The sequence below is a fragment of the Panthera uncia genome (genome assembly GCF_023721935.1).
Source record: "Panthera uncia isolate 11264 chromosome D3 unlocalized genomic scaffold, Puncia_PCG_1.0 HiC_scaffold_8, whole genome shotgun sequence".
In the NCBI taxonomy this organism is placed as follows: domain Eukaryota; kingdom Metazoa; phylum Chordata; class Mammalia; order Carnivora; family Felidae; genus Panthera; species Panthera uncia.
This window is the reverse complement of record NW_026057586.1, coordinates 45,182,978-45,208,011: the sequence shown is the minus strand read 5'-3', so window position 1 is coordinate 45,208,011 and position 25,034 is coordinate 45,182,978. Positions and strand designations below refer to the sequence as shown.

The following is a 25,034-nucleotide window of genomic DNA, read 5'->3' as shown; positions in this document are numbered from 1 at the left end:
GCCATTTTGAGTTGTCCTATGTAGCAAGGAATTGAGAGAAGCTTCTGTTCAAAACACAGTAAGGAACTGAAATCTGTAGCCCTACGATCCCTGGGGAACTGAATCTTGCTAACAACCATGTGAGTGAGTGTGGAAATGGAGCCTCCCCTATGAGCCTTGAGATGAGTACAGCCCTGGAGGACAAACTTGATCACAGGCTTGTGAGAGACCCTAAGTCAGAAGGTAAACTGTGTCCAGATTCCTGACCCACAGAGACTGAGGCATGAGTCTCTGTTTGGAACTCAGGAGATTGATCTGCGCTAGAGATAGTAATTTTGAAGGGCATTACTTCTGTCCCCTACTTAACATGTATGTTGAAAGTCAAGCGATGTTGAAGGTCAAGCGAATGAGTATTCTTGAGTTCTGTCTTCACTCGAGAAGATGAAGTATAGACTGTAGACTAATGCGCTATGTAGAGGATAATCTACAACCATGAGGGACCTTAATGATTTGTGTGTAATCCACCCTGGCTAAACTCTGAGAGGAGTCGGGGGTAGAAACCATGTTGCCATCAGCTGAGGGATGATGACACTATTTGGGTTTGAAGGGGTTGAGAGAGAGGTGGGAATGAAATTAAGTGGTCTTTAAGATTTTAAGAGAGACTTTAGCATTTGTTTAAATTGCTGGTGAGAATAAAGCCTGTAGAGAAATTCAAGGTTTGTTTGTTTTTATGTTTATTTTATTTATTTTTTTAACTTTTTATTCTTGAATATTTGGAACACACAAAGATATAAAGGGAATATCATAATGAACCTCTGTATACCCATTACCCAGCTCCAACAGTTATCAACATTTTACCAACCTGTTTTATCTTTCCCCAACTTTTCCCTCTTTCCAATGGAGTGATTTTAATTGAATTTTTTATTGAGATAATTGTATATTCACATGCAGTTGTAAGAAATAATACACAGGGATTTGGGGGCACCTGGCTGACTCAGTTAGTAGAGCATGCAGCTCTTAATCTTGGGGTCATGAGTCCGAGCCACATGTTAGGTGGAGAGATTACTTAAATAAATTAACCTAAAAAGGAAAAAAAGGAAGGAAAGAAAGAAAGAATACATAGGGATTCCTTGTGTACTTTGCTCATTTTCTGCCAATGGTAGCATTTGCAAAACTATAGCTCAATATCATAACCAGGTTGTTGACATTGATAAAAGCCACCTATTTTATTCAGATTTCTGGTATCACTTGTATGCATTTGTGTGTATATTAAGTTGTATCAGATTTTATTGCCTGTGAACTTTCTTATATCCACAGTCAAGATTCTTTTTTTTTTTTTTTTTTTTTCTGAGAGAGAGGCAGGGCGGGGTTGGCGGGGGGGAAGAGGGGTAGAGAAAGAGAATCCCAAGCAGGCTCTCCACTGTCAGCACAGAGCCCAATGTGGGGCTCAATCTGATAAACCGTGAGATCATGACCTGAGCTGAAACCAAGGGTTAGATGCTTAACCAACTGAGCCACCCAGCCTCCCCAATACAGTCAAGATTCTGAATAGTTCCAACTCCACAAGGATTCCTCATGATGCTCTTATATAACCACACTCACCTCCTTACCCTGCCTGCCCTACACACCCTTGTATCCATAGCCCTCATCCTTGGCAGCAGTCATCTGCCCTCCGTTTCTAAAATTTTTTCATTTCACTTTTTCATTATGTAAATGCTATTCTATAATATGAAATCTTTTGGGATTTGCTTGTTTCCCCTTTTTCCCCTTGATCTAAGTTGTCGCATATGTCAACATTTTATTGCTCAGTTGTATTCCATGGTATGGATGTACCACAGTGTTTATTCACTTGTTGAAAAATATTTGGGTCGTTTACAGTTTGGAGCTGTTATTTATAGATATGCTATGAACATTTACAGCAGTTTTTTGTGTTAATATAAGTTTTTATGTCTCTGGTATAAATCTCCAACTGTGCAATTACTAGATTATATGGAAATTGCATGTTTGGTTTTATAAGAAACTGCCAAATTGTTTCCCAGAGTAGCTGTATCATTTTACATCCTCACCAACAGTGTAAGAGTAATCCAGCTTCTACACATCCTTGCCAGCATTTGGTGTTATTATTTTTCATTTTGTCCATTCTGGTAAGTGTATAATGATCCCTCTTTGTAGTTTTAAATTAGCAGTTAAATGGCTAATGATATCAAACACATTTGTATGTGCTCATTTGCCATTTGTATATCTTCTTCAGTGAAATGTCCTTCATGTCTTTTATCCATTTTCTTTTTCTTCTGTCACATTTTTATTAAATTCCATCCAGTTAACATACATTGTAGTATTAGTTTCAGGTGTAGGATTTATCAGTTACCTGCAATACCCAGTGCTCATCACAAGTGTGCTCCTTAATCCCCATTGCCTATTTAACATCCCCCAACCTCCCCTCCAGCAACCCTCAGTTTGTTCTGTATAGTTATGAGTATGTTTTATAGTTTCTCTCTCTTTTTTTATCCCTATGTTTTTCTGTTTTGTTTCTTAAATTACACATATAAGTGAAATGATACAGTATTTGTCTTTCTCTGACTTACTTTGCTTAGCATAATACTCTCTAGCTCCATCCATATCATTGCAAATGTCAAGATTTCATTCTTTTTTTATGGCTGAGATATATCCGATTGTATATGTGTGTGTGTGTGTGTGTGTGTGTGTGTGTGTGTGTGTGTGTGTGTATATATGCCACAATTTCTTTATCTGGTCATCAGTCAATGGACACTTGGGCTGTTTCCATATTTTGGCTATTATAGATAATGCTGTTATAAACATTGGGGCACATGTATCTATTTGAATTAGTTTTCTTTTATCCTTTGGGTAAATACCTAGTAGTGCTATTGCTAGATCATAGGGTAGTTGTATTTTTAACTTTCTGAGCAATCTCCATACTGTTTACCACAGTGGCTGTACCAGTTTGCATTCCCACCAACAGTTTAAGAGAGTTTCCTTTTCTTTGCATCCTTGCTAACATCTGTTGTTTCTTGTGCTGTTAATTTTAGCCATTTTGACAGGTGTAAGGTGATATCTCATAGTTTTGATTTTATCTTTCCCTGATGATGAGTGATGTTGAGCATCTTTTCATGTGTCTTCTTTGGAAAAATGGCTATTTGTGTCTTCTGCCCATTTTTAATGGGATTATTTATTTTGGGGGTGTTGAGTTTTTTAAGTTCTTTATATATTTTGGATACCAACCCTTTATCATATATGTCATTTGCAAATATCTTCTCCCACTCTGAAGGTTGCCTTTCAGTTTTGTTGATTGTTTCCTTTCCTTTATATCTTGATGAAGTCCCAATAGTTTATTTTTGCTTGTGTTTCCCATGCCTCAGGAAACGTATCTAGTAAGAAGTTGCTATAGCCTATGTCAAAGAGGTAACTGCCTATTTTCTCCTCTAGGATTTTGATGGTTACCTGTCCATTTTGAACTTATTTTTGTATGCGGCATAAGAAAGTGGTCCAGTTTCATTCTTTTGCTGTCCAGTTTTTCCAACACCATTTGTTGAAGAGACTGTCTTTTTTCCATTGCATAGTCTTTCCTGCTTCATGGAAGATACCATATAGTTGTGGGTCCATTTCTGGTTTTTCTATTCTATTCCATGGACTAGGTCTCTGTTTTTGTGCCACTGCTATACTGCCTTGATCAGCACAGCTTTGTAATATAACTTGAAGTCGAGAATTGTGATGCCTCCACCTTTGCTTTTCTTTTTCAAAGTTGCTTTGGCTGTTCAGGGTCTTTTGTGATTCCGTACAAATTTTAGGATTGTTCCAGCTCTGTGAAAAATGCTGTTGGTATTTTGATAGGGATTACATTAAATGTGTAAATCGGTTTGGGTAGTATAGACATTTCGACAGTATTTCTTTTTCCAATCCATAAACATGGAATGTTTTTCAATTTTATCCATTTTCTAACCAGATTGGCTCTTCCACTATTGAGTTTTGACAGTTCTTTATGTATTCTAGATCTAGCCCTTCATCAGATGTAGGGTTTGCAAATATTTTCTCCCTGTCCGTAGCTTGTCTTTTCATCCTCTTCATATGGACTTTCATAAAACAAAAGTTTATAATTTTGATGAAGCCCAATTTAACAGTTTTTCCTCTTACGGTTCATATTTCTTGGTGCCAGGTCTAAGAACCCTTTGCCTAGTTCCCAAAATTTTTCTCCTGTGTTTTTTCCTAAAAGTTTATAGTTTTGCATTTTACGTTTAAATCTAGGATCTATTTAGAGTTAATTTTTGTATATAGTGTGAGGTATAGGTTGCAAATCATTTTTCAGTGGAGTATTTTGAAATCTCAGATATTTCACAAATAAGTAAATACTTCAGTATACATCTCTAAAAAATAGTTTCTTAAAACCATTATCACTCCTAACGAAATTGACAAAAACTCCTTAATATTTTGTAATCCCCTACATTCTGGTTTTCCTTGTTGCTCACAAAATATCTTTTTGTAATTGTGTTGTTTAGGTCTGAATCTAAAGTCCATGCATTGGTTACCCTTAGGCATCTGTTTTAGTCATGAACAGCATCTCTTCTTTTTTTCCTGGCTTTGACTTCTTGAAGAGACTAGGTTAATTGTTCAGTAGAGCATCCCACTTTCTAGATTTATCTGATTGCTTCCTTGCTGTCAGAGATTTTACTATTTGGAGAGAAGAGTCTAATGAATAAATAAATAATTGTAAATGTGTTGACTGAAAGAACAAGTTATTATAAAGGATAATAGAGAAGGACTCCTTGAGGTGAAATTGAAATAGAGACTTGAAATAGGAAAAGAAGCATTCCAGGCAGAGGGACTTGAAAAAGTCTTGAAAAAAGGTAATGTGGCTGGAGCTTGGTGAATAACAATGACATACTGTTGGATAAGTAGGCAGGAGCCAGATCGTGTTCAGCTTTATAGGCAAGACTAAAGAGTTTGAAAAGATTTTCTAAGTACAATGGAGTGCTGTGGAAGGACATTCACCTAGAGAGTAATCTTGACCCTATTAAGGTTTTTAATGCTCACCTTGGCAGCTTTGTGGAGTCTAGATGGGAGTGCAGGGTTGGGGTGGGAAGATGGAGAGCAAAGGTAGAAAGGGGAAAACTATTAGGCTATGTAGTTGTATGTGATCCAGGCAAGAAATGATGGTTGCTTGTACTAGAATGGTGATGGGGAACTGGTTAGCTTTTGTAAGTGAAATGGACAAAAACAAGGTAATTGATTGGAAATGGATAGTGTGAGAGGAGGAACTATAAAGGATAACAACTGGGGTTTTGGCTTGAACAGTGGAATGGATGGTGACTCATTTCTTCACATGACTCTGGCTGCCAGTTTGTGATGCTTTTTTAACAAGTTATGAAATAGTCTTCACAGATAGTCTTCCTACTTTTCTAGTGTTGTTTTTAAACTAGGTATGGATATTGAATTTTATCAAATGTTTTGTAGCTTTTATCGTTTATACTATTTAATTGTTTTAGTTAGGACTCTTTCAGTTGCAAGCATGAGAAACCCAACTCGGGGCACCTGGGTGGCTCAGTCCACCGAGCATCTGACTTTGGTTCAGGTCATGATCTCATCGTTCGTGAGTTGCAGCCCTGCATTGGGCTCTGTGCTGACAGCTCAGAGCCTGGACCCTGCTTTGGATTCTGTCTCCCTCTCTCTTTGCCACCCCCCCTCCCCGCTTTCTCTCTCTTTCAAAAATAAATATTTTTTAAAAATTGTTTTTAAATAAAAGAAATCCAGCTCAAACTGATTTAAGCAAAAAATTAGGATGGATTTGAACAGCATGGGTCCACTTGAACTTTTTACAGTACTGTAAATGTATATCTCTTACTTACAATTTTTTTAATGTTTATTTATTTTTGAGAGAGAGAGAGAGAGAGGGAGCACCAGCGGGGCAGGGGGAGAGAAAAAGAGGGGGGCAGAGGATCCAAAGCAGACTCTGCGCTGACAGCAGCGTGCCTGGTGCAGTGTTTGAACTCACCAACCTCGAGATCATGACCTGAGTTGAAGTAGGACGCTCAACCAGCTGAGCCACTCAGGGGCCCCATTCCTTACGATTTGCTTAATGTTTTCTTTTCTCTGGCTTACTTTATCGTAAGAATAGAGCATATGACACATATAACATGCAAAATGTGTGTTAATCAACTGTTTATATTATCAGTAAGGCTGCCAATTAACAATAGGCAATTAGTAGTTAAATTTGGGGGAAGTCAAAAGTTACACATGGATTTTCAACTGCATGAGGTGGTAGGGTTGGCACCCCTAACCCCTGCATTGTTCAAGGGTCAACTGTACTGAATCAAGTACCCAAAGGGAGCAGGGGTAAACCTTCCTTTCAGGCTCAATTACATGGCTACTACGGTCTTCTTATAGCCCTAGAACTGGTGTGTCTCTGTTTCTTTTTCCTTCTTTTCCTCCTCTCTTCCGTCTCTGTGTCCATCTCTTACTTGCTCTTTATATTACTTTCACCCTCAGACATGACCTCCCTAAGAGTAGCTCCTAAATAGTCCTAGGTTCCAGGCTCCTAGCTATAGGTAAAGAATTTTTCTGTCTTCCAAACACTTTAAGTAAAACTGTAAGGATTTACTGGGTTGCATTACAGCTCCACCTAAAGACTCCTTATTTTTCCAAGAACAATTGAAGAGCTCTTGTTATCAGAAGGGCAAAAAAACCAGATCTTCATTCTCCCCTGTAACATTTATATTAAAAGATTTGCTTTCATTGAAACTCCTAAAATTCCTGGAATGAACCATAATTGTTTATAGTATGTTACTATTTTTCTGTGTTTGTAGATTCCATTTGTGAAAATCTTGTTTAGAATTTTTTTAAAAATGTAATGTTTTATTTATTTTTGACAGAGAGAGAGAGAGAGACAGACAGACAGACAGACAGAGCATGAGTGAGGGGACGGGCAGAGAGAGAGAGGGAGACACAGAATCCGAAGCAGGCTCCAGGCTCTGAGCTGTCAGCACAGAGCCTGACGCGGGGCTCAAACTCAACGACTGCGAGATCATGACCTGAGCCAAAGTAGGATGCTAAACCAACTGAGCCACCCAGGCACCCCTTGTTTAGAATTTTTAACATCAGCTTTCCTAAATGAAAATCACTGGTACCTTTCTTTATTTAGAAAATGTTATATTTGCCAGATTTTAACATTGTTATGTAGCTTTCCAAAAAAAGAGTCAGGAACATTTTTATTTTGATCTGTGCCATGGAATAATTTAAATAACACAGGAATTACCCATAACAGCAGATTAGGAAAAATTCATCCATGAACCTTCTAGGCATGACACTTGTTTTTGAAATTATCCCATGTTTGTTAGAGACTGTGTTGTCTATTATTTTCTTGAGTCAGTATGGGCAGTTTTTTAATTTTTCTAGTCTGTCATCCTTTTCACTAAGGTTTTCATGTTGATTAACTTAGGGTTATAATTTTTAAATTCTTGCTTTTTCACACTTGTATATATTTTTTACGCTTTGTTCCTCTTGGCTAGATTAACTGAGATATCTCTTAATTATTCCTTTAAAAGCTATCTCTTGGTATTACTTGTCAATTATATTGTTTTCTCCCTAATCATTAATTTCTGCTTTTTTTCTTATTTTTCCCATTAAGCTTCGCTTAAATATTTGTATTCCTTTTTTAACTTCTTGAGTAACTTATTAATTATTTTACAATGAGATTAGGAATTTTCTTCTGAGAATAATTTTACCCTCATCCAAAAGACTTTGATATTAGGATTTTCATTGTAAACATTTTCTAGTTTGTGTTGGAAGTTTTAAATGCTTTAAGTCAGAATTGTTTAGGTGAGAATTATAAAAATTATCGTATGTGGTGATCAATTAATTTATTAAAATTTGGGGGAAATATTGAGATTTTCTTGAGCCATAATTTATGTTACATTGTTAGAAAGTCCCATGGCTTTTCCCTATAAGATATAAAGTTCAACCTGAGTCTGTTAGATGAGGGTGGGATGTAGAGGGAGGGTTGTTGTTTTAGATAGCATGATTAGGGAGAGGCCTGTTAGATAAATTGACAGACTGGAATGAAGTGAGGGAACAATAAGAGCAAAAGCCTTGCTAAATTGTCTTAAGTTTTATTTAATTGAAAGATGTAATCTCAGGTCTAGTTCTGTATTTAACCTATTCTATATTTCTGTTTCAATGATACTAATTGAGAGCACACCTATTTGCATAGTTAGTACTAATATCACCCTTGGCCACAAGGCAATCATAAACACAAATACCAATTCTCAAAATATTTAGGTTACCATTGTAATACAAAATTAAACTTCTTATAGATTACTCTTGAGCCCCTGAGAATATGGGCATGTTTCCACAGAAGACCCAGTTTGAGAACTACTATCCTTACACATTATTCTTTAGACTTTTTCCCACTTCACTCTCAAGGGAAGAGGTGGAGAGAGGAACAATGGGATTCTTCTTGTTGAATTCATGTTAGAATTGAGGTTTTGTTGATCAGTGAACTAGAGTGAAGGCATTTGGTTTTTCTCTTGGCTGCTTATGTTCCCCAAGCATTATCTCTCCAAATTGTGAGATACATGGGAGAGCTTTCAGAATTTTATCTACTTAATTTTCTAAACTACTTCTACTCCACTACTGGTATTGCCCACTCTACAAGGAATCCACATGGATTCCCAGCATTTTCTTTCATTTTGGTTAAAATTGTTCTATATCTGCTTAGCACTTCTTCAGGTGTATTGCGTGAGTTTAGGACACTCGTGTAGTTATAGCATTGGTGGTATATTCTTCCAATCTCGACCTGTTTGTCTTCTGTACTTTTGGGTTTGGAGAATGGAGTAATCCTGTACCTGTGCAGCTGTTTTCTCAGAAGTCAACTTTTCTCATTTTTATTGAATGGTTAAGAGAAAGCCTTTTCCGGGGCGCCTGAGTGGCTCAGTCGGTTAAGCGTCCATCTTCAACTCAGGTCATAATCTTGCAGTTTGTGGGTTCGAGCCCCACATCTCTGTTATCAATACAGAGCCCTCTTCTGATCCTCTGTCTCCCTGTGTCTCTGCCCCTCCCCTGCTCGTGCACTCTCTCTCAAAAATAAACATTAAAAAAAAAAAGAAAAAGACTTTTCCTACAAGTCATGTGGTAGGATAACTTCATTTTAATGTCAAAACTAACAACTAATTATATTTTTTAATCACTTGATAGGTTGGAATCCGAGGTACTGATATAGTTGTGCTTGGAGTAGAAAAGAAATCTGTTGCCAAGCTTCAAGATGAAAGAACTGTGAGGAAAATTTGTGCCCTTGATGACCACGTTTGCATGGCTTTTGCAGGTACTTATGGACCTACAGTAGCGATAGAGTATCTTCGTGTAGTAGGGTAACACAGTCGGGCCCCCCCTACAGCTGTCATGCTATATTTACACAACATATAGAGATATGCCCCATTTCTTACTTTGACACAAACAGCATACCCTACCTTTTCTGGAAAATTACACTTCTATAAACATGGATTTCTAATAGTTAGCTTTGATCAAACATAAATGTTAAACAATACATATTATAGTATCCTAATTATGACTTTAGGTGACTGTTTTCTTTTTAAACTTTTTATTTTTAAATTATAGATAGGAAGTTGTAAAAAAAACACAAGGAAGTTTCCTTTACTGAGTTTCCCCCAATAGTAACATCTTCAAAAACTGATAAATTGAGATTGTTACAAGCCACAGAGTTTATTTAAACAGTTTTATTTGCACTCATTTGCATGTGTATGTGTGTGTGTTTTGTAGTTTTATTAGACATATCATGTGTATAAGTTCATGTAACCATCACTGCAATCAAGATACACAACTCTTCATTAACACAAGACCACTTCATGCTAATCCTCCTCATCTCTAACCTCTGGCAACAATAATCCTCTCTCTTCTCCATCTCTATAATTTTGTCATTTTGAGAATGTTATATGAATAGAATCCTGTGATATATAATCATTTAATCTTGGCTTTTCTCGTTCAGCATAATTCCCCTACAGTTCATCCAAGTTGTTGCATATGTCAATAGTCACTTGCTTTTTATTGCTGAATAGTGTCCCATGATATGGATCTACCACACTTTGTTAACAACTCACTGATTGAAGGACATTTGGATTATTTCTAGTTTTTGCCTGTTACAGAGAAAGCTGGTGAACATTTGTGTACAGGTTTTTGTGTGAACATAGGTTTTCCTTTTTTGCAGTAAATGGTCAAGAGTACAATTGCTGGGTCATATGGTAATGCATGCTTAGTTTTATAAAAAACAGACAAATTGTTTTCCAGAGCAGTTGAACTATTTTACATTCCTACTAGCAGTATATGAATGATTCATTTTCTCTGCATCCTCAGCAACCTTTGGTGTTGTTACTTCTTTAAATTTTAGATATTTTTATGAGTGTGTCGTGATATATCATTGTGGGTTTAATGTGCATTTGACTCATGGCTAATGATGTTGAACATAATTTTCCTGTGCTTATTTGCCTCCGTATAGCAAACGAGACGTTTTTCTTGTCATGTGTGCTTGTGCACGCACCCATTTTCTTTTTTACTTTCTTTCTTTTTTTGTTTGAAATAAGACTTTAATGTGCACAAAGAAAGTTCACGTTAGTGACAGAGAGAGGAAGGAGGGTGAGGAGGTCCCAGGAAGCCCAAGGAAACTGGAGTGTGGAGACAAAGGCCATGGGGCAGAGGAAGTGGCTGGGAGGGAAGGAGAGCAGAGGGGTGGGCCAGGCAGGGCCGGGCTGCATCGTTGCCTGGTGGGGGTCAGGGGCAGTGTGGAGGCAGGCTCTTACTTCATCACAGTGGTCTTCCTCTGGCCTCCGTTCTTCACTTCCTTCTGTTCCCTGAGCCCTGTTCACTTCCTGCCAGAGCCTAGAGCCTGGGGCCATCCCTGCCCTGCTCCTTTAGTCTTTCCAGGGGCTGAAGTACTGGGCCTGTGGCCAGCAGTGGGGCCAGCAGCACCTTCCAGCAGATATAGGTCTGGGCAGCTAGGTCCTTGAGTCTGGTCGGGTGCATGGCCTGGGGGCCCTCCCGGGTATGGTTGCTGAGGGGCGGTCCAACTGCATGCACGGCTGCTGCAGCCCTCCCCATTGGTCTGGAGTAATGTCCTGCAGCTGACCACCACCCCAACGAGTGTCAGAAGAGTGGGACACAGGGAGTAAACGTTATGATCTTGTTTGGTGCTGGCCTTTCGCTATTGCTCCTGGCACGGTGGCAAGGTCTCAGAGCCCAGGTACTGCCTGAGGGATGATGGCCTCATGAGGCTCAGGAGCTGGCTGAGCAAAGACAGCTGGGCCTTCTCTTGCCAGAGAGGGAGTAGTGTCTCTTGCTGGTCCAGCATCCGTGCAACAACCACAAGGCTGAGCTGGCTTTGAAGCTGCCTAGTCTGGGAGGTCAGAAAGAACTATGCAAGTACCAGCAGATTGTGGCGGTACTCTGACACCTTGCTTGGGGTGCAGCACAGCTGCTGGAGCTTCCCTGGCCACCCCTGGAAGTTCTCGAGCAGCAGAAAGCAGAGACTGATGGCGATCAGGCTTGGGCAGCAGGTGGAGCCCCACGTCCAGGCTGACTCAGCACAGCGGCTCCATCAGGCCCAAGAGGTCCCTGGCTGGGCCGGGGCACACAGTGTCAGGAACTTACGGATGTAGCTCGGGCTGATGTCCAAGGCAGTCTCTGGGGGAGTGTCCTGCTGCTCACTTCAGTTCAGGCTACTGTTATTGTTTTTTAGTGGTTTTTTAAAAACTTTATTATTTTATTTTGAGAGAGAGAGAGAGCAGGGGAAGGGCAGAGAGTAAGAGAAAAACTCCCAAGCAGGGTCCATGCTGCCAGCACAGAGCCCAACGCAGGGCTTAATCTCACAGTTAATGAGATCATGATCTGAGCCGAGGTCAAGAGTCAGATGTTTGACTGACTGAGCCACCCAGGTGCCCCATGGCCACTGTCATTTTTAAGCACTCTCCCACTGTGCCAACAGGGCCCCTGCAGGCCCAGAGCAGGGTTGCGGGCTCCCAGGATGTGAAATGCCTTCATGACCTCTTGCAGCAAAGGGGCACCACCAGTGCTTGTCTCCATCAGACTGATGGAAGAGCCCGTCCATGTTGAGATCCCATAGGAGGCCAAAGACTCCTGAAGAAGTTTCTGGAGACTGTGTCAGCAGCTGGAAGAGCCACTGGAGCAGGAGCACCAGGTAGTCAGGGGTGTGCAGGTAGAGGCCACACAGGAAGGAGAGCTGCTGGGCCAACGGGCAGTGAGGAACAGCCCTTCCAGGTGGCTGTGTGACTTCAGGTGTAAACAATCCAGGATGCAACACAGGGGGGACAGCTGGGTAGAAACAGTCTGTCCAGGATGTGCTGGTGGAATGACCTGCAGTGACGTGAAAAATCTCTCCACCAGCATCCTGTGCCCAAGTGTGGCAGGCAGTTCATCTTCATCAAGACCAGGGAGTCAAGGTCGGGACAGTTGTGCAGAAGCAGCTCCTCTTGCCCTTGCTCCAGGGCCTGTTCCTCCTTCTCTTGCACTGAGTGATCTAAGCTATTGACGTAGGTCTGTGAGGCCACAGAGGTGAACTGGAACAAGGTGTGGGTGTCCACCACTGGAGCCAGAGTCTTCGGGCTTGGGACTGCCATGTTCGAGAACAGCTCCTCCAGTGAGGCCAGGCTTCCCTGGAGGTCTGAGTCCTGGGGTCTTGCTCTAACTCTTCAGGCAGCTTGTGGGCCCACGTCCTCCAGCTCTGAGGCCCTGCCATGGCCACACACCTTTGGGCTGGAGCCCCCCTGCCAGCCTGTGGTACCCTCAGGTCCAGGAACTCTACAGGCAGTGGGTTTCAGTCATTGGGGAACATATCCTCAGCCGCCTGCACCTTGGGCTTCCATGACAATGTGGGAGTTGGAGCTGAGGTGGGACTGCAGCAACACCGGGCAGGGTAGAGGAGTCTCTGGTACAGAGGTGCTCGAAGCAGCCGCCCTTCAGGTTGGGAAACAGGATGGACATCACAGCAGCTGTCTGGACCCCTTCTCTCTGAGGAAGGGCTAGTGGTGTCTTCTGGGGCCTGGCCGTCTGCAGACAGCAGGACGTTTTTTCCTCCAGGGCCGCCAGGCCTCCCCATGGCCCCAGTGTTGCATATGGGCAGGTTGCGCCTGGGCAGGCAACAGCTGCCTACCACTCGGACACAGGCACACGGCCACATGCACCCATTTTCTAATGATGCTTTTTCAAACCAGGATTTTATATTGATTATTAAGCAAAAAAATAGCCTTTATCTTTCTGTCTTAAAAAAGTAATCATCTTGGGGCACCTGGGTGGCTCAGTCGGTTAAGCTTCCAACTCTTGATTTTGGCTCAGGTCATGATCTTGAGGTTCATGGGATCCAGCTTCACATGGCAGAACCTGCTTGGGATTCTCTCTCTCCCTCTTTCTACCCCTCCCTCACGTGTGTGATCGTTCTCTCTCTCTCTCTCTCTCTCTCTCTCTCAAAATAAATAAATAAAAATTTAAAAAGAATAACAAACACCTTTAAAAACAGCCACCTTGCCACAAAACAAATTTTGATAAATTTTTGAAAGATCAAAATCATACAAAGTATCATTTCCAATCAAAATGAAATAAAACTAGAAATCAACAGAAGGAAAGCTGAAAAATTCCACAGATGTGTGGGAATTAAACAATACAGTTGACCCTTGAATGACACAGGTTTGAACTACATAGGTCCACATATATGTAGATTTTTTTACATACAGCATTGTAAATGTATTTTCCTTATGATTTTCTTAATAACCTTTTTTCTCTAGCTTACTGTGTTTTAATAATACAGCATATAATACGTATAACATACAAAATATTTGTTATTTGACTATGTTATCAATAAGGCTTTCAGGCAACAGTAGGCTATTAGTAGTTAAGTTTTTTGAGGAGTCAAAAGTTATGTGCAGATTTCTCTTGGGGGGGGTCAGTTAGTGCCTCAATGCTCACATTGTTCAAGGGTCAACTGTACTCCTAAAAAATCCATTGACCAAAGAAGAAATCACAAGAGAAATCAGAAAATATCTTGAGACAAATGAAAATGAAAACACAACATGTCAGACTTATGGAATGCAACAAAAGCAGTGCTAAGAGGAAAATGTGTGGCTATAACCATTTACTTTAAAAAAAAAAGATTTCAATTCAGTAGCCTATTCTTACACCTTAAGAACTAGAAAAAGAAGAACTAACCCTAAGGCTACCACCAGGAAGGAAATAATAAAGGAAGATAGGGAAAATAAAAGATTATAAGAAAAAAAGGTATATAAAACAGAGAATAGGAAAGCAAGAGAGAAAAATAAAAAAACCCAATACTTGGTTCTTTGAAAAGATCAATACTATTGACAAACCATTAACTAGGTAGACTAAGAATAAAAGAAGACCTAATTAAAAGTAGAAATGAAAAAGGGAACATTACTAATAATTTTACAGAAATAAAAAGGATTATCAGAGAGTACTATGAGCAATCATATACCAACAAATGAGATAATCTAGAAGAAATTGACACATTTCTTGAAACATACAAATTACCTGAAGTTACTCAAGATGAAATAGAAAATCTCAACAGATATATAGTAAGAGTCAACCAGTGATCAAAAACCCAATTAAAAGAAACAAACACAAATAACAAAAAACATGACCTGATGGTTTCCCTGGTGAATTCTACCAAACATTTAAAAAAGAATTAATACCAGTCACTCTCAAACTCTTCCAAAAAATTGAAGAAAGAACACTTCCAAACTCAATATTCTATGAGGCCAGCCTTACCATGATACCAAAACCAGACAAAGACACTACCAGAAAAGAAAACTACACGTATAAATATTGATGTAAAAATCCTCACCAAAATACTAGCAAACCAAATTCAGCAAATTAAAGGATTTATGTGTTGTAACCAAGCGGCCTTTATTCCTGGAGTGCCAGGATAGTTCAACACTTGAAAATCAATCAACGTACTATACCACATCAACAAAATGAAGAGAAAAACAGCATGATCATTTCAATCAATTCTGAAAAAGCATTTGACAGAATTCCATACCCTTTCATGATGAAAACACTCAACAAACTAGGAATAGAAGGAAAAGACCTCAACATAACAAAAGCCATTTATGAAAAACTCACAGCAAACATCATACCCAGTTACGACTGAAAGTTTTTCCTCTAAGATCAGGAATAAGTCAAGGATGTCTGCTTTTGCCACTTCTATTTAACATAATAAGGAAAGTCCTAGTGTGAGCAATTAGGCAAGAAAAAAAAAAAAGGCATCTAAATTGGAAAGGAATAAAATTAGCTTTGTTTATGGATGACGTGATCTTGTATATAGAAAACCCTAAGGATTAAAAAAAAAACACACAACATTGTCAGAGGTAATAAATGAAATTGAAATTGAAATAAATGAATTGAAAAAAGTTGCAGGAAACAATGTCAACACACACAAAAATTAGTTGCTTATCTATATACTGACAACAATCTGAAAAGGAAAATTATGAGAAATAATTCTATTTACAATGGTATCAAAAATAATAAAATACTTAGAAATTTAAGGAGGCAAAAGACTTGTACGTTGAAAACTATAAAACATTACTGAAAGAAATTTAAGAAGACACAAATAAATGGAAAGACATCCCCTGATCATGGATTAGAAGATTAATATTGTTAAGATATCAGTACTACCCAAAGCAATGATTCGGTATATCCCTGTCAAATTTCCAATGAGTTTTTTTCAGAAACAGAAAAAATTAAAATTCATATGGAACCTTGAAACAGTCTTGGAAAATTGCAAATCTGGACAACTCATGCTTCCTGATTTCAAAACTTGTCAAACCACTGCAGTGCTAACATAAAGATGGACATATATGGGCTCCTGGATGACTCAGTGCTTTAAGCGGCTGACTCTTGATTTCAGCTCAGGTCATAATCTCAAGGTTCTCTCTGAGAGCCTCTCTCTCTCTCTGAGAGCAATCTCTCTCTCTCTCCCCCTCCCCCCCCCCCAATAAATAAACCTAAAACAAAAAACATATGGACATACAGACCAATAGAATATAATGGGCAGCCCAGAAATAATCCTCATATACATAGCCAAATGATTTTTGACAAGATTGTCAAGAGTATTTAATGGGGAAAAGATAGTCTTTTCAACAAATGGTGCTGGGGAAACTGAATATCTAAATGTTAAAGAATAAAACCTTAGCTAACATTATATGCAAAAATTAACTCAAAATGAATTAACTAATGGGGTACTTGGGTGGCTCAGTCAGTTAAGCGCCCAACTTGGCTCAGGTCATGATCTCGTGTTCCGTGAGTTCGCACCCCATGTCTGGCTCTGTACTGACATCTCAGAGCCTGGAGCCTGCATCGGATTCTGTGTCTCCCTCTCTCTCTCTGCCCCTTCCCCGCTCATGCTGTGTCTCTCTCTGTCTCAAAAATAAATAAACACTAAAAATAAAAATTTTTTAAATGAATTAACTACGCATAAAACCTAATGCTTTAAAACTCAGAGGAATACATAGGAGAAAAGTTTTGTGAAATTGGATTTGACAGTGATTTTTTGGATTAAAAAAATGTAAATTGGACTACCTCATAATCAAAACTTGTAATGCATCAAAGGACAAAGTCGACAGTGAAAAGGCAGTCTATGAAATGGGAGAAAATATTTGCAAAATTATATGTCTGAAAGGATTGATAACCAGAATATATAAAGAATACTTAGAACACAACAACAAAGAAGCAGACACCCCAATTCAAAAATAAGCAAAGACTTAAAAGATATGTCTCCAAAGAAGAGATACAAATGGCCAATAAACACATGAAAAAATGCTCAACATGACTAATCATTAGAGAAAATGAAAATCAAAACCACAATGAATCACCACTTCACATCCATTAGGTTGGCTATTATAAGAAATAAATAAAGAAATAACAAGAATGTGGAGAATTCCCTTGTGCACTGTTGGTGAGAATGTAAAATGGTGTAGTCACTATTGAAAACAATATGGCGAATTCATAAAAAAGTAAATATTGAATTACCGTGTGATCCAACCATTCCACTTCTGGGTATATATCTAAAAGAACTGAGAGCAGTGACTCAAAGAGATATTTGTATACCCATATTCATAACAGTATTAATCACAGTAGCTAAAAGATGTAAACAACCCAGGTGTCCATCAATGGATGAATGGGTAAACATAATGTTCTATATGTATACAGTGGAATATAATTCAGCCCTAAAAAAAGAAAGAAATTCTGAAACATACTACTACGTGGAGAAATCTTGAAGACCTTATAGTAAGTGAAATAAGCAGTCATAATAGGCTAATTACTATATGGTTCCATTTATATGAGAATACTACTTGTCAAATTCACAGAGAATAGAATGGTGGTTGCCAGGGTCTGTCGGGGAGGGGAAATGGGGGGTTATTTCATGGGGTCAGAGTTTCAGTTTGAGAAGATAAAAATTCCCAGAGATGGGTGGTGATGATTTCCCAAACACTGAAAATACTCTTTTTTAAAAAAAAATTTTTAATTTATTTTTGAGACAGAGACAGAGCATGAGCAGGGGAGGAGCAGAGAGAGGGGGAGACACAGAATCTGAGGCGGGCTCCAGACTCTGAGCTGTCAGCACAGAGCCCAATGCGGGGCTTGAACTCACAGAGCATGAGATCATGACCTGAGCTGAAGTTGGACATTCAACCGACTCAGCCACCCAGGCGGCCCCCCCCTTTTTTTTTTAAATTGTTTTTAATGTTATTTATTTATTTTAGGAGAAAGAGAGACAGCATGAGCGGGGGAGGAGCAGAGAGAGGGAGACACAGAATCCGAAGCAGGCTCCAGGCTCTGAGCTGTCAGCACAGAGCCCGATGCGGGGCTCGAACTCATGAACTGTGAGATCATGACCTGAGCCAAAGTCGGACACTTAACCGACTGAGCCACCCAGGCACCCCAAACACTGCAAATATTCTTAACTCCACTGAACTGTAAGCTTAGAAATGGTTAAAATGCTAAATTTTATGATATATAATTTACTTCAATAAAAGAAAAAAAATTTAAAAAGAAATCATCTTAGTATAAAAGATATGGAATGCTTTAACTTCTGATATGCATAATTTTCTGACTATAATATAAAAATAATTTTAATATGAATTTGACTTTTTAGCAGAGTAAAATAAGCATTTAGTAATATTCTCCCCCTCATGTTAATTGACCTTTGTAGTCGGAAAACACCTAAATGTCTGTTACTGGGAAGTAGTATAATTAGCCATTGCATATCCAAGGAGTTGCTTAAAAGTACAGGCTCCGGAACCATACCAACTGGATTCTTAGCCAAACTCCACTGCCCACTACATCTATAATTGTGGAGAAGGTACTTAACTATTGCTGCTTGCCTCCGTTTAGTCTTCTTTAACGTGAGGTTAAGGATAGTGTGTACCTTACTGATTTTTTTACAAGAATTAAATGAATTAATACATAAAAAACATTTAGAACAAAGTCTGGCATATATTATTACTATTACACTACAATTACTACTACTACCGTGTTATCATTCTTATTATTTAGTAGCAGTTAAAAAAGGAGGCCATAGGATCTGTCCATATTGACATGAGAAGTATCCACAATATATATTAGAAATAGTGGGTTACTGAATAATACGTATAATTTGTATGGTAGCTTTTATTCCTGCTGTTGGAATATGTTGTGTTGAGTACATATCAGAAAAAAATAGTTCCATCTTGAAAAAAAATCACACTTTTGTCAGTATTGTTATTACATTGTACTTTTAATGTTTAGAAAATAGCCTTTAGGAAAAAAATCACAGACTTTGAAAAAATAATTCATGTACCATGTAGAATTCCATTTAAAAGTAGAAATTTTACAATGTGATAGTATCTTCAAGATAAAGTTGTGGTGTGAATTTAAAAGCACTAGACAGAGGACTTATTTCTTCTATAGATTGCTTATTTATAGAGACAGTAAAATTGTAGTTTTCTTTTTTTTTTAAGTGTTTATTTAAATTCCAATTAGTAGGGGCACCTGGGTAGCTCAGTTGGTTGAGTGTCCAACTCTTGATTTCGGTTCAGGCCATAATCTCAGAGTCGTGGGATCGAGCACGCCATTGGGCTCCTCACTGAGCATGGGGCCGGCTTAAGATTCTCTCCCTCTGCCCCCTCCCCCACTCACATACTCTCTCTCTCTAAAATAAAAGATAAAAATAAAAAATTCTGGTCCGTTAACATACAGTGTAATATTAGTTTCGGGTGTACAGTACAGTGAGTCAACACTTCCTGATCACCCAGTGATCATCACAGTGCACTCCTTAACTCCCATCACCTATTTAACTTATACCCCCCCCCACCTTTCCTCTGGTAACCATCAGTTTGATCCCTATAATTAAGAGTCTGTTTCTTGGTTTGCTCTTTTTTTCTCCCTTTGCTCATTTGTTTCGTTTCTTAAATTCCACATATAAGTGAAATCATAGGGTATTTGTCTTTCTCTGACTGATTTATTTCACTTAGCAGCTATCTCTAGCTCTATACATGGTGTTGCAAATGGCAAGATTGTGTTCTTTTTATGGCTGAGTTGTATTCTGGTGTGTGTGTGTGTGTGTGTGTGTGTGTGTGTGTGTGTATACACATCTTTTTGAAAACTTTTTTTACTGTTTCTTTTTGAGAAATAGAAAGTGTGAGTGGGGGAGGGGGAGAGAGAGAGTGAGACACAGAATCCAAAGCAGGCTCCAGGCTCTGAGCTGTCAGCACAGAGCCTGACAAGGGGCTCAAACTCATGAACCATGAGATCATGACCTGAGCCGATGTTGGATGAGTCGACTGAGCCACCAAGGCACTCCCCACCCCCCACCCCAACATCTTCTTTATACATTCTTCAGTCAGTGACACTTGGGCTGTTTCCATAATTTGGCTATTCTAGATAATGCTGCTATAAACATCGAGGTGCATGTATCCCTTTGAATTAGTATTTTTGTATTCTTTGGGTAAATACCTAGTAGTGTGATTGCTGGATTGCAGAGTGGTGGTATTTTTAACTTTTTGAGGAACTGCCATACTGTTTTCTAGAGTGGCTGCACTAGTTTGCATTTCGGCTAACAGTGCAAGAGAGTTCCTTTTTCTACACATCCTGGCCAACACCTGTTGTTTCTTCTGGTGTTGATTTTAGCCATTCTGACAGGTGTGAGGTGATACCTCATTATAGTATTTCCCTAATGATGAGTGATGTTGCGCATCCTTTCATGTGTCTGTTGGTTATCTGTATGTCTTTTTTGAAAAGATGTCTATGTCTTCTGCCCATTTTTAAATTGAATTGTTCGGTTTTAGGGTGTTGTTTTAGAAGTTCTTTACATATTTTAGATACTAACCCTTTATCAGATATGGCATATCTTCTCCCATTCCATAAGGAGAACAAATATTGTTACAATGTCAATTCTACAATCTACACATTTAATGCTATCCCTATCAAAATACCAACAGCATTTTTTTTTAATTTTTTTTGTAATGTTTATTTATTTTTGAGACAGAGAGAGACAGAGCATGAATGGGGGAGGGGCAGAGAGAGAGGGAGACACAGAATGGGAAGCAGGCTCCAGGCTCTGAGCCATCAGCCCAGAGCCCAACGCGGGGCTCGAACTCACGGACCGTGAGATCGTGACCTGAGCTGAAGTCGGATGCTTAACCGACTGAGCCACCCAGGCGCCCCACCAACAGCATTTTTCACAGAATCTAGAACAAACAATTTTAAAATTTGTATGGAACCACAAAAGACCCCGAATAGCCAAAGCAGCCTTCAAAAAGAAAAGCAAAGCCAGAGGCATCACAATTCCAGACTTCAAGTTATATTACAAATCTGTAGTGATCAAAATAGTATGGTACTGGCACAAACATAGACACATAGGTCAATGGAACAGAATAGAAAACCCAGAAATGAACCCACAAATATATGTTCAGTCTTTTACAAAGCAGGAAGGAATATCCAATGGAAAAGACAGTCTCAACAAGTGGTGTTGGAAAAACTAGATAGCAACATGCAAAAGACTGAAACTGGACCACTTTCTTATACCCTACACGAAGGTAAATTCAAAAGGGATTAAAGACCTAACTGTGAGACATGAAATCATAACTCTCCTAGAAGAGAGCATAGTAATTTCTTTGACATCAGCCTTAGCAACTTCTTTTTAGATAAGTCTCCTGAGGCAAGGGAGACAAAAACAAAAATAAACTATTGGGACTTTATCAAAATAAAAAGCTTCTGCACAGTGAAAGAAACAATCAGCAAACTAAAAGGTAACCCATAGAATGTGAAATTGCAATTTTCAGCTGTATCTTTAAGTAAAATGTGTTCTCTTTTTCTTAGCCATTTAGTATTGATTAGTGTAACTTCTGTTTCCTACGTTAAATAACTGTATTACTCATATGGTTTGGCCAATTTATTACTAATTTTTTTTCTTGTGTCAGTTATGTCACTGCTTCCTAAATATACTTCTATGTTTCTATGGTTTTGGATCATATTTACATTGTAAAGGGGAAATAACATAGAAATCTCCTCTCTCATCACATTTTGTGATTGAACAAAACTTTTAATCCATAGAATAGGCAAGTCAATCTCCTCCCATTTCTTTCTCTTATATAACACATTTTATAAAACATGTTTTAACTTTTTAAGTGAACTCTACCCCCAACATGGGGCTTGAACTCATGACCCCAAAATCAAGAGTTGCATGCTCTACTGATTGAGCCAGCTAGGTGCCCCTCATCTTTTTTTTTTTTTTTTAAATGGAGAACACTCTATGACATGTATGTGAAAACCCAATAGAGAAGTTCCTTTATAGGTTTTTAACATTTTTAAAAATAAGCTCTATTCCCAATGTGGGGCTTGATCTCACCACCCCAAGATCCAGAGTCACATGCTCTACCGACTAAGCCAACCAGCCACCTCTCTCATATAACATTTACAAGAGAAGAGAATTGGTTTTTCCCTTAACTATCTGATTAAAATTTGCACCCTACCCATGAGGGTTAGGGTGATTCTTAGTGACATATTGTGACAGGTTCTTCATTGTTGACTACTATTATCTATCTTCAGGGACTGATAATTCATCTAGGTTTGTAGAAACACAATTTGAAATGGCGGGGAAGTGGAACATGAGTTTGTGACTGCAAAAGACTGATGGTTATGTGAGAAATGACAGTTTCAGAGATTTTGTGAATGCATTTTCTGGGCAGTATGGTATTAAGAGAGTGGGAAAGAAACCGGTCATGTGAAGGTCAAATGCCAAAAGTCTTTAATAGAAATGTTTTCAGGGAAGGCGGTTAAGATGGCAGAGAAGAATGAAGACCCTGAACTTGTCTCATCTCTGAAACACAGCTAGATTAGTACCAAACCAATTTGAACACCTAGGAGATTGTTCTGAGGATTAACACAACAATCTGCATAACTTTAGCCACAGAACTCAGTGGCTACACAGTGCAGAGAGGTGAACTGGGGGAGAGAAAAGCTGCAGAGGCTGGGGAGCTGTTTTTGCGGAGAGAAAGAAAGGGGAAGAGTACAGCACATTGGGATCATGAAAGAAAAGCACTCTCCCAAAAGTAGCTGGAGAGAAGGAGAGAGCGTAAAAACACTTGCAGGGGACTGAACCAGAAATTTGTTCCCCAAAACCATTGACAGGAGGAAAGGAGAGGGTTTCAATACCACCAGAATTCTATAAACAGTGGAGCACAGAGTCTTAAGTTTTGGAGGTCAGTGCCTGGCAGTGCTCTGGTGAGGAAGCAAGGCAAATCCCCAGAAACAGGCAGTGTGGCCTGAAGGGTCCATGTGCCACATGAGGAGAAGCAGTTCTCCTGCTCAGAGTGCATTTGGTAGGGGTCATACGGCCTCCCCACAGGCAAAGGTCCCAGCAGACCCCAGAGAGCAGCCATTTTTGCTGACACTGGAACAAAGATGCCAGGATGAGGTAAAGCCTGGCACCAGCTGCGTGATGTGGTTTGCCATAAACTCTGAACCTGTGCTCCCATGTGATTGTACAGAAGTTTTCTGGGGCAAACTGGCACATGGCCACTGCTAAGTGATACCCTCCCGCAGAGAGTCAGTGCAGGTCCAAGCTGCAGGAGTCTCTGAACTGTGGTGTTTTGAAACACAACCCCATCTGAGTGAAAACTCTGGAGGGAGGTGCCACCTGACAGGCAGACAACTTGGACATGGATAAAATAGAAGCAGGGAATGGATGGAGGCCTGAAACAAAGGAGGGGTGTTTGATCCTGAGTCGGTGAGAGCCTGAAGTTTCTGTGCCAGAGACTAGGGAGTTGGGTGAAGCCATCTCTGCCTCTCCCACACACAGGCATGCGCGCACCATGGCCACACAACACTGATCCACCCAGTAAGCTATGCAGCACCACCTAGTGGAGCATGGAGCCTTTACACTAAGCCCTGCCCAACTGCACCCTCCAAGCACATCCCCTAGAAGATCAGTACAGGTCATGTCACCTGCTTAGTATACAGACTATAGAAGGCTTCATAGTTTCAGTTGTAGGGGAAACGGGATGTAATTTCATTTGGGTTTCATTCTGTTTGCTGGTTCAATTGTCTTGTTCGTTTTCTTTGCTTCTGTTTTTGCTTAAATATTAGTTTTCTTTTTTCTTCTTTCTTCCTCATTCTTGGATACAGAAAGATAAATATTTTTTTACATTACTTTTTAAATTTTTTTCTCTACTTCATTTTCTTTATTTCGTTCTATTTTATAAGTTTTTTAATTTTTAATTTTTTTCTTTTTTTCATTTATTTTCCTTTTTTCTCTATTGTATCAAGCTTCTTTCAATAAGCAGACCAAAGCACACCTATGATCTAGCTTCCTTTATTTGATTTTTTTTTTGTTTTTAATTTTTTAATTTAATTTTTTTATTAATTTTTTTCTTCCTCTAAAATGGCAAAATGAAGGAATTCACCCCAAAAGAAAGAACAGGAAGAAATGACAGCCAGGGGCTTAACACAGATATAAGCAAGATGTCTGAACTAGAATTTAGAACCACGATAACAAGAATACTAGCTGGGGTTGAAAAAAGCATAGAATCCCTTTCTGTGGAAATAAAAGAAATAAAATCTAGTCAGGATGAAATTAAAAATGCTGTAACCGAGATGCAATCTTAAATGGATGCAACGATGGCAAGAATGGATGAAGCACAGCAAGGAATCAGTGATTTAGAAGATCAGATTTATAGACAATAATGAAGCAGAAAAAAAGGGGGAAACAAAGGCCAAAGATCATGATAAAAGACTTAGAGAACTCAGTGACTTATTAAAAAGGAATAACACTGAATCATAGGTGTCCCAGAAGATGAAGAGAGAGAAAAAGGGGCAGAATCTGGTTTATGTGTGAGCAAATTATAGCAGAAAACTTTCCTAAGCTGGGAAGGACATAGACCTCAAAATCCAAGAAGTACAGAGAGCTCCCATTAGATTCAACCAAAACTGACCATCACTAAGGCATCTCATAGTCAAATTCACAAACTACACAGACAAGGAAAGAATTGTGAAAGCAGCAAGGGGAAAAAGTCAACCTATAAGGGAAGACAGATCAGGTTTGCAGCAGACCTATCCACAAAAACTTGGCAGGCCAGAAAGGAGTAGCAGGATATATTCAATGTGCTGAATCGGAAAAATATGCAGCCAAGAATTTTTTATCCAGCCAGGCTGTCATTCAAAAATAGGAGAGATAAAGAGTTTCCCACAAATAAAAACTAAAGTTCATGACTGCTAAACCAGCCTTGCAAGAAATTTTAATGGGGACTCTTTGGAGAAAAGATAAAAAACAAAAAAGACCAAAAGCAACAAAGACTAGAAAGGACCAGAGAACATCGTCAGAAACCCCAATACTACAGGCAACACAATGGCACTAAATTCATATCTTTCAGTACACACTGTAAATGTCAATGGACTAAACACTCCAATCAAAAGACATAGAGTATCAGAATGGATAAGAAAACAAGACCCATCTATATTCTGCATACAAGATACTCATT

General features: G+C 39.1%; 1 protein-coding gene and 1 pseudogene across 2 annotated transcripts in view; one reads left to right on the top strand and one right to left on the bottom strand.

The window, feature by feature from the left end:
* PSMA8 (proteasome 20S subunit alpha 8) overlaps nucleotides 1-25,034 on the top strand; it is a 62,040-nt gene that overhangs the window by 5,178 nt on the left and 31,828 nt on the right. For both annotated transcript variants that reach the window (XR_007455416.1, XM_049620321.1), the window contains exon 2: nucleotides 9,181-9,307. Coding sequence is in view for 1 of the 2 variants with exons in the window: in XM_049620321.1 (XP_049476278.1) it covers nucleotides 9,181-9,307 (127 nt within the window). In the remaining variant the exon portion in view is untranslated. The remainder of the gene's footprint in view (nucleotides 1-9,180; nucleotides 9,308-25,034) is intronic.
* On the bottom strand, nucleotides 10,754-13,124 carry LOC125914758 (protein FAM178B-like; annotated as a pseudogene).